Genomic DNA, 13,336 nt, shown 5'->3' with positions numbered 1-13,336 from the left:
AATCAGAGAGGACAGGAATTTTTTTAATTGGGGAAGGGCATATTATGAGGCTATAAGGCTAGAACTTGCGGGTGTGTATTGGGATGACGTTCTTGGAAGGAAATGTACTATGGACATGTGGTTGATGTTTAAGGTTCTCTTGCAGTATGTTAGGAATAAATTTTTCCCGGTGGGGAAGATAAAGAATGGTAGGGTGAAGGAACCATGGGTGACAAGTGAAGTGGAAAATCTAGTCAGGTGGAAGAGTACAGCATACATGAGGTTTATGAAGCAATGATCAGATGGGTCTATTCTCAATATTCCTGGATTTCAGTGCTTAAAAAGGGGTTGGCATTACTGGTCAGGGATACTATTACAGCTGCAGAAAGGGTGGTTAATGTAACAGGATCTTCTTTTGAGTCAGTATGGGTAGAAATCAGGAACAGGAAGGGAGCAGTTACTCTACTGGGGATATTCTATAGGCCCCTTGGTAGCAGCCGAGATACCGAGGAGCAGATTGGGAGGCAGGTTTTGAAAAGGTGTAAAAATAACTGGGTTGTTATCATGGGTGACTTCAACTTCCCTAATATTGATTGGCAATATTGATGCCAATATGGCATCTATGGGTCTACTCAGGAATATAGGGTAGCAAGAAAGGAGCTTAAGAAGGGGCTGAGAAGAGCAAGAAGGGGTCATGAGAAGGCCTTGGCGAGTAGGGTAAAGGAAAACCCCAAGTCATTCATCAATTATGTGAAGAACAAAAGGATGACAGGAATGAAAGTAGGACAGATTAGAGATAAAAGTGAGAAGATGTGCCTGAAGGCTGTGGAAGTGAGCAAGGTCCTCAATGAATACTTCTCTTCGGTATTCACCACTGAGAAGAAGCTAGATGATGGTGAGGACAATATGAGTGAGGTTGATGTTCTGGAGCATGTTGATATTAAGGGAGAGGAGGTGTTGGAGTTGTTAAAATACGTTAGGACGGATAAGACCCCGGGGACTGACGGAATATTCCCCAGGCTGCTCCACGAGGTGAGGGAAGAGATTGCTGAACCTCTGGCTAGGATCTTTATGTCCTCGTTGTCCACGGGAATGGTACCAGATGATTAGAGGGAGGCGAATGTTGTCCCCTTGTTCAAAAAAGGTAGTAGGGATAGTCCAGGTAATTATAGACCAGTGAGCCTTACGTCTGTGGTGGGAAGCTGTCGAAAAAGATTCTTAGAGATAGGATCTATGGGCATTGAGAGAATCATGGTCTGATCAGGGACAGTCAGTATGGCTTTTTGAAGGGCAGATTGTGCCTAACAAGCCTGATAGTGTTCTTTGAGGAGGTGACCAGGCATATAGATGAGGGTCGTGCAGTGGATGTGATCTACATGGATTTTAGTAAGGCATTTGACAAGGTTCCACACGGCAGGCTTATTCAAAAAGTCAGAAGGCATGGGATCCAGGGATGTTTGACCAGGTGGATTCAGAACTGGCTTTCCTGCAGAAGGCAGAGGGTTGTGGTGGAGGGAGTACATTCGGATTGGATGTTGTGACTAATGGTGTCCCACAAGGATCTGTTCTGGGACCTTTACTTTTCGTGATTTTTATTAACGACCTGGATGTGGGGGTAGAAGGGTGGGTTGGCAAGTCTGCAGACGACACAAAGGTTGGTAGTGTTTTAGATAGTGTAGAGATTGTCGAAGATTGCAGAGAGACATTGTTAGGATGCAGAAGTGGGCTGAGAGGTGGCAGATAGAATTCAACCCGAAGAAGTGTGAAGTGGTACACTTTGGAAGGACAAACTCCAAGGCAGAATACAAAGTAAATGGCAGGATACTTGGTAGTGTGGAGGAGCAGAGGGATCTAGGTGTACATGTCCACAGATCCCTGAAAGTTGCCTCAAAGGTAGATAGGATAGTTAAGAAAGTTTATGGGGTGTTAGCTTTCATAAGTCGAGGGATAGATTTAAGAGATGCAATGTAATGATGCAGCTCTATAAAACTCTAATTAGGCCACACTTGGAGTACTGTGTCCAGTTCTACTCGCCTCAGTATAGGAAGGATGTGGAAACATTGGACAGAGGAGATTTACCAGGATGCTGCCTGGTTTAGAGAGTATGCATTATGATCAGAGATTAAGGGAGCTTGTGCTTTACTCTTTGGAGAGACGGAGGATGAGAGGAGACATGATAGAGGTGTACAAGATATTAAGAGGAATAGACAGAGTGGACAGCTAGCACCTCATCCCCAGGGCACCACTGCTAAGTACAAGAGGACATGGCTTTAAAATAAGGGGAGGGAAGTTCAAGGGGGAAATTAGAGGAAGGATTTTTTACTCAGAGTGGTTGGTGCATGGAATGTACTGCCTGAGTCAGTGGTGGAGGCAGATACACTAATGAAGTTTAACAGACTACTGGACAGGTATATGGAAGAATTTAAAGTGGTGGGTTATATAGGAGGCAGGGTTTGAGGGTCGGCACAACATGGTGGGCCGAAGGGCCTGTATGTGCTGTACTATTCTATGTTTTATGTAATCTGCAAAACTAAGATGTCTTCTTAACCATGTCCCATTTGTGTGAGTTCGCCCCATATCCCTCTAAGCAGTTCCTATCTGTGTACCTGTCCAAATTTATTTTAAAATGTTTTGTTTTTACCTGTTTCTACAGCGTCTGGCGGCAAATTCCATTTCCCCACCTCCCTCTCTATGGGAATATTATCCCATAGACCACTCATAAAAATTTCCAGTCTCATTTTCAATCTGAGCCCTCTTGTTCTGTACTCTCAATTCTTGGAAAATGAAACTTTATTTAAGCCCCTTATGAATTTATTTAACTCGATAAGGGGTCATACCTGAAAATCTTACACTACAGCTGAATAGCCCAAGCTTATCCACTGTCTGCTTTTAACCCAAGCCCCCAGTCCTGGTAACATCCTCCTGAAGCCTCCTGTCCAGTGTAATGACATCCTCCCCATATTCGGGGAACCAGAAATGCACACAATACCCTTAGTGTGGTCTATCATCAACATCAAAGACCTTACTTCAGTTCCTGTGGATGTGTCAAATAGGCTGATGAATACAGGACTGAAGGTGTTGTATTTGAATGCACCAGTATACGGAATAAGGGAGATGATGTTGTAGCACAGATTGAGATTGGCAGGTACAACGTTGGCATCACTGAGTTGTGGTGGAAAGGAGATCCTGGCTTGAAGCTGAACTTTCAAGGGTTCACCTTGTATTCAAAGGACAGGCAGGTAGGCAGAGAGGCTGGGGAGGGTCTGTTGGTAAAATATGAAATGAAATCGTTCGAGAGAGGTGACATACGATCGGAAGATGTCGAATCATTGCGGGTCGAGTTCAGAAAGTGCAAGGGTCAAAAGGCCCTGATGGGAGTTATGGTATATACAGACCTCCAAATAGTAGCCAGGATAGAAATGGGATACAAATTATACCACAAGATGGGAAAAAAGGGCAGGGTGACTATCGGAATGGGGGATTTCAAGGAGGTAGAATGGGAAAATCATGTTGGTGCTGTATTCCAGGAGAGGGAATTTGTAGAATGCCCCCAAGATGGCTTTTTAGAACAGCTTGTGGTTGAGCCCAACGGGAAAAAGACAATTCTCCAGAGGGATTTGTATAATGAACCATTTTGGGAGATTCAGTTAAAGGAACTTTTAGGAAGCATTGATCATAAAATGACAGAATTCACCCCACATAGGGAGATAACGTCAGATGTATCAATATTAGAGTGGAGTAAAGTTAGTTACAGAGGCATGAGGGAGGAGCTGACCAAAGTAGATTGGAAGGGGACACGAGCAGGGATGATTGCAGAACAACAAAGACTGGAGTTCCAGGGCAATTTGCATAGATAAATCTCAAGATGAAGAAGTATTCTACAGGGAGGATGAGGTAACCGTGTTTGACAAGGGAAGTCAAAGACAGCATAAAAGCAGAAGAGAGGGCATACAATAGAGAAGAAATTAACAGGATGTTGTAGCAGTGAGAAAGTTTTGATAATCAACAGAAAGCAATTACAAAGCCTTAAGGGGAGAAAATGAGATATGACAGAAAGCTTTCCAACAATACTCAAGAGGACACAAAAATGTAAAGAGTAAAAGAGAAGCGAGAGTGGATATTGGACCCCTAGAAAATGACACTGGAGAGGAGAAATATGACAAAAAACATGGCAGAGGTACTTCTTTAATATTTTACATCAATTCTCACAGTGAATGATATTATCTGTATGTCAGAAATGTGAGAGTGTCAGGGGACAGAAATGAGTGTTGTTGCTGTTACTGAGGAGAAACTGTGTGGGACGATTGAAGGTCTGAAGGTACCTGGACCAGATGGACTGCACCCCAGTATTTGGAAAGAGTTAGCTGAAGGGAATATGAAGACATTCGTAATGATCTTTCAAGAATCACTAGATCATTCAAGTTATTCAAGGCAACTGGAAATTCCAAAGGTAACTTCACAGAAGGGAGAGCAGCTGGGGAAAGAAAATTATAAGTGTCTTAGTCTGGATGTGGTGTGGTTGGGAAGATGTTAGAGTCCAGTGTTAAGGACGAGCTTTCGGGTACATGGAGGCACATGATAAAATAGGGCAAAGACAGCATGCCTTCCCTTAAGGGGAAATCTTGCCTGACAAATATGTAGGAATTCTTCGAGGAGCACAAAGCCAAGATAGACAAAGAATGATTTGGATGACAGAATTGTTGCCTTTGTGGCCAAGCTTGCAGATGATATGAAGATAGGTGAAGGGGCAAGTAGTGCTGCAGAAGCTCAGAATCTGGGGAAAGGCAGAGACAGATCAGGAAATGGGCAAATAAGTGACAGATGGATTATCGAGTAGGGAAGTCGTGCATGCACTTTGGTAGAATAAATAAAGGCATAGACAATTTTGTAAACAGGGGAAAAGTTCAAAAATCAGAAGTGCAAAGAGACTTAGGTGTCTTTGTGCAGGATTCCCTCAAGGTTAACTTGCAGTTTTTTGTCAGTGTTAAGATCGGCAAACTCAATGTTTGCTTTCATTTCGAGAGGATTAGAATGCAACAGCAAGGATATAATTCTGAGGTTTTATAAGGCATTGGTCAGACCACACGGAGTATTGTGAGCAGTTTTAGGTCCCTTCTATTGGAAAAGATGTGCTGGCATTGGAAAGAGTCCAGGGGGTTCACAAGAATGATTCCGGGAATGAAAGTGTTTACATATGAGGAGTGTTTGATGGTTCTGGGTCTGTACTCACGGGAGTTTAGAAGAATGGCTGATTTATTATCCCCATCAACCCTATTCTCCCGCCCCCTCCCCATAACTTTTGAGACTCTGACTGATCAAAATGTTTACTTATCAACTTCTGCTTTAAAAGTCAAACATGAGAAAATCTGCAGATGCTGGTAATTCAAGCTACACAGGTCCTGATGAAGGGTCTCGCCAGATCTCTCTGACACCTGTCTGGAGAGAGTTGATATTGGGAGGATGTGGGTGGGTCGAGAACGGTAAGCACAGCATCCGACTATAGGGATGTCCATTTAGGACAGAGATGAGGAGGAATTCCTTTATCCACAGGATAGTGAATCTGCCACATCCAGCTGTGGAGGCCAAACAATTAAGAATATTTAAAGCAGATTAACACACACAAATTGTTGGGGGAACAGCAGGCCGGGAATTTTCTATGGAAAAGAATAAACAGTCGACGGTTCAGACTGGAACACTTTATCAGGACCTGTGTTGCTTAAGGGCCCCTGCAAATTCATCCCCTGTCCTAATGAGGGGCTGCATGTGATTGGGTTGTGGGAAAGGGGACAAAGGGATCCTCACCTCCCATCTTTGCCCCCTCAACCTTCTCATTACGTCTACACACACAGTTCACCCACAGGCTTTCCACCCCTCCCTCTCCTGGTTCAATCTGCCATTCATCTCTCCCCTACTGTTTCTCATTATCACCTTCTTTACTGTCTCAAACCATCACACTCCCCCACTTCACACTCACAAATGAATGTGAACATTAAATGAAGGGCCTGTTCCTGTGCTGTACTGCTCTATGTTCTCTGTACCCAGTTTAGAAGAATGAGAGGAGATCTCAGGGAAATACCAAGTTATTTCAGGGTTCAACAGGCAAGTGTCAGGGAGGATGTTTCCCCTGTCTGAGGAGTCAAGGGTCAGGGGACACTGTGTTTGGAATTCTCAGCACCCGTGGGGGTGGAGGAGGTTTGGGGATTCTGAGCCATTCAGTTCACAGAGCCATCGCCGTACAGCATAGAAATGTGCCCTTCGACCCATCACCTCTGTGCTGACCTATTTACCCATCTACATTCATCCCATTGGCCGGCATTAGGTCAGTCTCCCTCTGTGTCTTGCCTATTGAAGTGTCTGTCCGAGCGTCTCTTAAACACAGAGGACTGGAGGCCTGTGACCTGCAGAGGTCGGTGCTGGGGCCGGGTTGTTTGTCATTCATATTAATGATTTGGATGTGAATGTAGGTGACAAAGTTAGTAGGTTTGTGAGCGACAATAAAATTCATGGTATAGAGGACAGGGAAGAGGATTATCTCTGCTTACAACAGGCCATTGATCAACTGTACAGGTGGGTACAGGGACAATGTTTTTAAAATACATCTTGGCAAGAACGTGGATAAGGTGGAAAGGTATAATGGGCAAATTGGACAAGCTCATTAAAGCAAGCTCTCGGCAGGAACAAGTTAAGCCGAAGAAACTCTGTTTAAATCCATTCACTCACCCACTTCCCATCTTAATCCATCCCTTTCCCGCACACGTTTTTGTTGTCCATCTCCCCTATTTATTTCTGTTCTTGAGGGAAGATGTCGACCTGAAAGGTAGACTGTCCATCTCTCTCCACACTTGCTGCCTGACCAGCTCGGTTCCTCCAGCATTTTGTGTCTGTTTGATCGGGAAATCTCTGCTCTCCGTCCAGCGGAAAACCCACGGGGAGACATTAGTTGTCCATCATTGATCAAACCCTGGGAAAGGTTCTAGTCAGCCACCCGACTGCGCCCGAGTCACCCCCCGGTCCCCGGGGCCGCGCTGCCCGAATCTCCCCCCGATCCCCGGGGCCGCGCTGCCCGAGTCTCCCCCCGATCCCCGGGGCCCCGCTGCCCGAGTCTCCCCCCGATCCCCGGGGACTCTCTAATTCTCTGCTTCTCCCCCCAGTCTCTGTCACCCTGGATGTGGAAACGGCGAATCCGTATCTCGAGGTGTCTGAGGATCGGAAGAGTGTGAGATGGACCCGGACCCGGAGGAATCTCCCTGACACCGGGAAGAGATTCACATACTGGGAATGTGTGTTGGGATCGGAGGGATTCACATCGGGGAGACATTACTGGGAGGTGGAGGTGACGGGGAATCGGGGCTGGTGGCTGGGAGTCGCCGCAGAGTCTGTGAAGAGGAAGAGAGGGGTCAGTCTGAGACCGGAGACCGGATTTTGGGTCATCGGGCGGGTTGATGACGTGTTACATCGGGATTATGACGTGTTCGGTGATCTCACCTCCCCCGAGTCCCGTCTTCCTGCCGGTCCCATCCCCGGGAGGGTGGGAGTTTATCTCAGTTACGAGTCCGGGACAGTGTCATTTTACAACGCGGAGACCAAGTCCCATCTCCACACCTTCACTGGGAATAAATTCACGGGGAAACTTTATCCTTTCTTCGCGACCTGGGATGGAATCCAGTGGCTGAGAATCTGCTCCGGTTCCGCTCCGGGTCTGTAAACGGGTCGGGTCCCGGACCGGCGTCCGGAGTAAAGTCCCTGTAAATATAAATGTGCGGAGAGTGCAGCTAAATACGGGGCTAAGGAGATGGTGCAGGAGGGAGGGTTTCATGTTTCTGGGCAATTGGGCTTTGTTCCCGGGAAGGTGGGGCCTGTTCCGACGGGACGGTTTGCCCCTGAACTGGAGGGGGACTAACATTCTTGCGGGTAGATTTGCGAGTGCTGCTCCCGGGGGTTTAAACTAGATTTGCAGAGGGAGATGAACCACAGTGATAGTGAGGTGGAGGAGGATAAATGAATTTTGAGAGTGCAGAGTTTGCATGTTCCTGCCAGGATTAAAGGCAAATTTAAAAGGCATAGGGAACCTTGGTTTTCAAGGGATATTGGTGATCTGGTTAAGAAAAAGAGAGAGGTTTATAGCAGGTATAGCCAACAAAGAGCAAATGGGTTACTTGAAGAGTACAGCAAATGTAAGAAAATACTAAAGAAGGAAATCAGGAAGGAAAAAAATAAGACATGAGGTGGCTTTGACAGATAATGTGAAGGAAAACCTGAAGGGTTTCTACAAGTATATTAAGAGTAAAAGGATAGTAAGGGACAAAATTGGTCCCCTAGAAGATCAGAGTGGTCGACTATGTGTGGAGCCTCACGAGATGGGGGAGATCTTAAACAGTTTTTTTGCATCGGTATTTACTCAGGAAACTGGCATAGTGTATATGGAAGGAAGGGAAACAAGTAGTAGTGTCATGGAACAATTAGAGATTAACAGGAGGAGGTGCTTGCTGCCTTATATCGAATAAAGGTAGAAAAATCCCCCAGGCCTGACGATATTTTCTCGGACCTTGAGAGAGACTAGTGTAGAATTTGCAGGGGACCTGGCAGAAATATTTAAAATGTCCTCAGTTACGGGTACAGTGCCAGAGGATTGTAGAGTAGCTCATGTTGTTCCGTTGTTTAAAAAAGGCTCCAGTAGTAAACCAGGTAATTACAGGCCAGTGAGCCTGACAACAGTAGTAGGTCAGTTATTGGAGGATGTTCTGAGAGATCGGATTTACAAGTATTTGGACAGCCAAGGGCTGATTAAGGATAGTCATTATGGCTTTGTGCGTGATAGATCGTGTTTAACAAATCTTGTCGAATTTTTCGAGGAGGTTACCAAGAAAGTAGATGAAGGAAAGGCTGTGGATGTTGTCTGCATGAACTTTAGTAAGGCCTTTGACAAGGTCTCACATGGGAGGTTAGTTCAGAAGGTTCAGACACGAGGTGTCCATGGAGAGGTTGTAAACTGGATTCGAAATTGGCTGTGTGGGAGAAGACAGAGAGTGGTAGTGGATGATTGCTTCTCAGACTGGAGGCCTCTGACTAGTGGTGTGCCTCAGGGATCTGTGCTGGGACCATTGTTGTTGTCTATATAAATGATATAGATGTGGTAAATTGTATCAGCAAGTTTGCTGATGACACTAAGATTTGAGGCGTTGTGGACAGCGAGGAAGGCTTTCAAAGCTTGCAGAGGGATCTGGACCAACTGGAAAAATGGGCCAGGAAATGGCAGATGGAATTTAATGCAGACAAGCGTGAGGTGTTGCATTTTGGAAGGACAAACCAAGGTAGGACATACACAGTAAATGGTAGGGCACTGAGGAGTGCGGAGAAACAAAGGGATCTGGGAGTTCAGGTACATAATTCTTTGAAAGTGGCGTCACAGATAGACAGGGTTGTAAAGAAGGCCTTTGGCATCCTGGCATTCATAAATCAATGTACTGAGTATAGGAGTTGGGATGTTATGCTGAGGTGAGAACAAATTTGGAGTATTATTTGCAGTTCTGCTCACCTAACTATAGGAAGGATATCAGTAAGATTCAAAGATTGCAGAGAAGATTTACTAGGTCGCAACAGTTGCCAGGTCTTCAGGAGTTGAGTTACAGGGAAAGATTGAACAGGTTAGGACTTTATTCCTTGGAGCGTAGAAGAATGAGGGGGGATTTGATACAGGTTTACAAAATTATGTGGGGTATAGACAGTAAATGCGAGTAGGTTCTTTCCGTTTAGATTAGGAACGATAAATACGAGAAGACATAGCTTTAGGGTGAAATGGGAAAGGTTTAGGGGGAACATTAGGAGGAACTTCTTCACTCAGAGAGTGGTGGGAGTGTGGAACGAGCTGCCATCTGACGTGGTAAATGAGGGCTCACTCTTAGGTTTTAAGAATAAATTGGATAGATACATGGATGGGAGAGGTCTGGAGGGTCAGTTCAATAATTGAATAAAATTTTTATCTGAAAACTATCTACCCTTGCAAAGATTGTACTGAAGACTGCATTTGATTTTTCTTCAACCTTATACGCTTCACATTGAAATAGTATGTGTTGCGACAGTTTCATAATGACAAAATGTACACGACACAGAATGAAGTTTTCCAATTAGATACAAGGCATAATTAAGCATAGTGTGGGCATTTCTATGTCATGTCAATATCATTCCTTCCCTTGTTTTAAGCCCTTCTTCTATAAACCCAAGAGGTTTATGTATTTTGTAAAGGTGTCTGTCCTTATGTCCATTATCCTACAAGTCTTGCCATAAGCCCCTAATCCTTAACAGTACCAACCCTTTAGCTTCTAATTTGCTACGTGGAAGGTCTATATCCACAGCTTAACATTTAACAGCTTTTGGTGCTAAACAGTCAACCCCATCATTTCCCTCAACAGTGTGATGTGCAGGGCCCATAATGTGTAGACATAGAAATCATACTTTATATATGAAATACTGTTTGACGAGTTTCCAACAGTCAATTTGACCTACTCCCAGAATGACCTGTTTAAGACTCATCAAAACTGAAATGGATTCTGAACAAATTATAAGGACCAATTTCCTCCACCCACTGTAAGCCTAAACTGTTGGCAAAGAATTCTGCTTTCTTTGCTGATAAATGACTATAAGTCATTTCTTTATCATTACCTGCAATTCAGGCACACAAAAACAGCCACACCAACATCCCCAGTTAAATTATCTTTTGATTCATCTGTACAAATGGTTACTGTATGATAATAACTTTTATTAATATACTGATGAACCAACAGACTCTCAGGCAGAACCGAATCCGATCGCGTAACCTAAAATCAACTGAAATCATTGGAAAAAACAAGGTGGGGTGACCAAGAAAGCTACAGTGGGACATATTGTATCATCAAATACACCCATATTCCCAGCATGATAAGAACCCAGCCACCCAAAACAAAAAACACTCTTCTTGTGATGTCCCCAACCGTCCTCTAGCACACCTTTAACAGGATGATCATTTCCTTGCCCTCTGAAATTAATCCAGAATGTTAACACCAACTTGAACCTCTAGCAACACTCACAAAATGCTGGTGGAACACAGCAGGCCAGGCAGCATCTGTAGGGAGAAGCACTGTCGACGTTTCGGTCCGAGACCCTTCGTCAGGTCTTCTCCTATCATTTTGGATTTCACGCTCCTCCTCCTACTTACAAATCTCTTACTATCTTTTATTTCAGTTAGTCCTGACGAAGGGTCTCGTCCCGAAACATCGACAGTGCTTGTCCCTATAGCTGTTGCCTGGCCTGCTGTGTTCCACCGGCATTTTGTGTGTGCTGCTTGAATTTCCAGCATCTGCAGATTTCCTCGTGATTGAGCTTGAACCTCTGTAACTTTGAGGGCAATTGTCCCATTGCAATCAGTAAAGCCAAAACAGGAGACGACATTACTGCACCAGAACACAATCTTAAAGTCTGTAATTGTATCACATACAAACATTTTTAATTTGAAGATGAAGCTGATCCATTAGCCACACAGACATAATCAAGAACAGATCAAATTAAACAAATATAATTAGTCAACAAAGATTTTCATGTTGCACCCAAGAATACCCACATAGATGACTGAGGAGATTTAAAGCTCCTTTACATTTAATAATTATTTTACTGATAGGTGCTTCCATGTCAGCTTATTATCCATCCACATACTGAGAAATCTTACCACTGACACGTCCTCAAGATATTACTCATATAATTTAAAATCAATTGGAAGTCTATTTATCCTGTCTGTAATACACGTAATGTGTTTTAACGAATGAAAGCTTAAAATCCTCATCAATCTGCCCACTGTTTGAACTATTAATTGTAAATTGCAATTACTACCTCTAATCTATAAAGCTACATCATCTGTATATTGTGATTTACACAGGTATCCCATTTTCCCATCCCAGAGAAAATATCATTAATCATAATATTAAGTAATGAAGGACTACGAATACTGCCTTGTGGGATACCATTCTCTATCTCATAGAAACACAAACATAACATGCCAACCGGTACTTGGACAGTCCATCCAAATAAAAAAAAGCTCAGAAAAATTATACAATCTCCCCTCACTCCTAATTTTCATAATTTTATCAAAAGATCTTCCATATCATTTCCCTTTTCAGTATCAAAAATACTGCTATTATAACATCTTTATTTAATTGTGCTTTCCTAATATCATCTTCCATACCTAAAACTGAATCTAACGTCATTTTACCCTTCCGAAATCCACTCTAATAAAACACTTTATCACCACTCTTTCCAAAATATAACTCAAGTGCTTGATTACCATACATTCCATAAGTTTACATAAATGACACATTCACGATTTCGGCCCATAACAAGAACGATCAAATGGGGATCTGCCAGGTTTTAGAATAGGCACGACTGCTGCCATTTTCCATGAGGAAAGTAGATGCACAATTCAAACAATTAATATTTTCACAAGAGAATTATATACAATTACAATTTCAAATGTAATGTCATGGGGACACCTGCCCTGCATTATTAATAGACTTGTTAAATTCATACAAAGAAATCTCTCCATCACTGATACTATCATTGCTACAGCTGACTTCCAGCACATCAGTGTATTCACTGAAAAACACATCCCTACATTGTTTAACTTCTTCACTTAAATTATCCTGATTATGAATCTCAGCAAATGACCCAGCCAGTAACACAACCTTCCCTATTTCTGTAACAATCATATTGCACTCATTAATCATCATTTGAATATTATGATCCCCACAAATCCCCCCATTTTCTAAATCATATCCTAAACAATTCCAAGTTTAATATCCCTTCCAATATTATCTCCACATAACCTTCAGTAAATCACCTACTTTCTCACCACGGCCTTTGTCCTTTTATTGTTAATAATGTAACTCGGAGACCGATGCACCATCACATAAAAACTCACATTTCTCCCAATTTGCTTCCTGTCCCGTTATAAATCCAAATCCAAACTCATAAAGACAAGAAGGCTGACTGACGTTCACATAAACTAATCAACTTCTGAGTTCCCCTTTGAGCGACAGGCACTACAGCCAATGACAGCAGGGGTCAGTGTGAGGTCTGAGCTACGATAGGCTGGTGGAAACCAGCCCATGATCAGCACCTCCTCTTCTGCTTCATTGCCATGGCGGAGATCAGCGAGTCGCTTCTGTCGGTGTCGCCGGCCTCGGCGCCCACAAGGACGGGTGTGATTCCACTTCGCGCCTCGGTGGGTCTGTGGACGCTGACGAAACATGCTTTGACAGGGAGCGAGCGAGGACCAATGACTACAACTCCCAGAAGGCCCCACCGATGACATTGTGGTGTTGTTGAGGGGTGA

The 13,336-nt window shown here is 43.7% G+C and overlaps 1 protein-coding gene across 1 annotated transcript in view; it reads left to right on the top strand.

Moving 5' to 3' along the window:
* Positions 1–8,610, top strand: part of LOC140723955 (zinc-binding protein A33-like) — a 37,876-nt gene extending 29,266 nt beyond the window's left edge. The window contains exon 6 of the mRNA XM_073038492.1: positions 7,131–8,610. Within this exon, the coding sequence (XP_072894593.1) occupies positions 7,131–7,684 (554 nt within the window). The 3' untranslated portion in view covers positions 7,685–8,610. The remainder of the gene's footprint in view (positions 1–7,130) is intronic.
* The last annotated feature ends 4,726 nt before the right edge of the window (positions 8,611–13,336 follow it).

The sequence above is a fragment of the Hemitrygon akajei genome, unplaced genomic scaffold (genome assembly GCF_048418815.1).
Source record: "Hemitrygon akajei unplaced genomic scaffold, sHemAka1.3 Scf000149, whole genome shotgun sequence".
Taxonomy (NCBI): Eukaryota; Metazoa; Chordata; class Chondrichthyes; order Myliobatiformes; family Dasyatidae; genus Hemitrygon; species Hemitrygon akajei.
The sequence above is the reverse complement of the archived record's forward strand: the minus strand, read 5'-3'. Positions and strand labels throughout refer to the sequence as shown.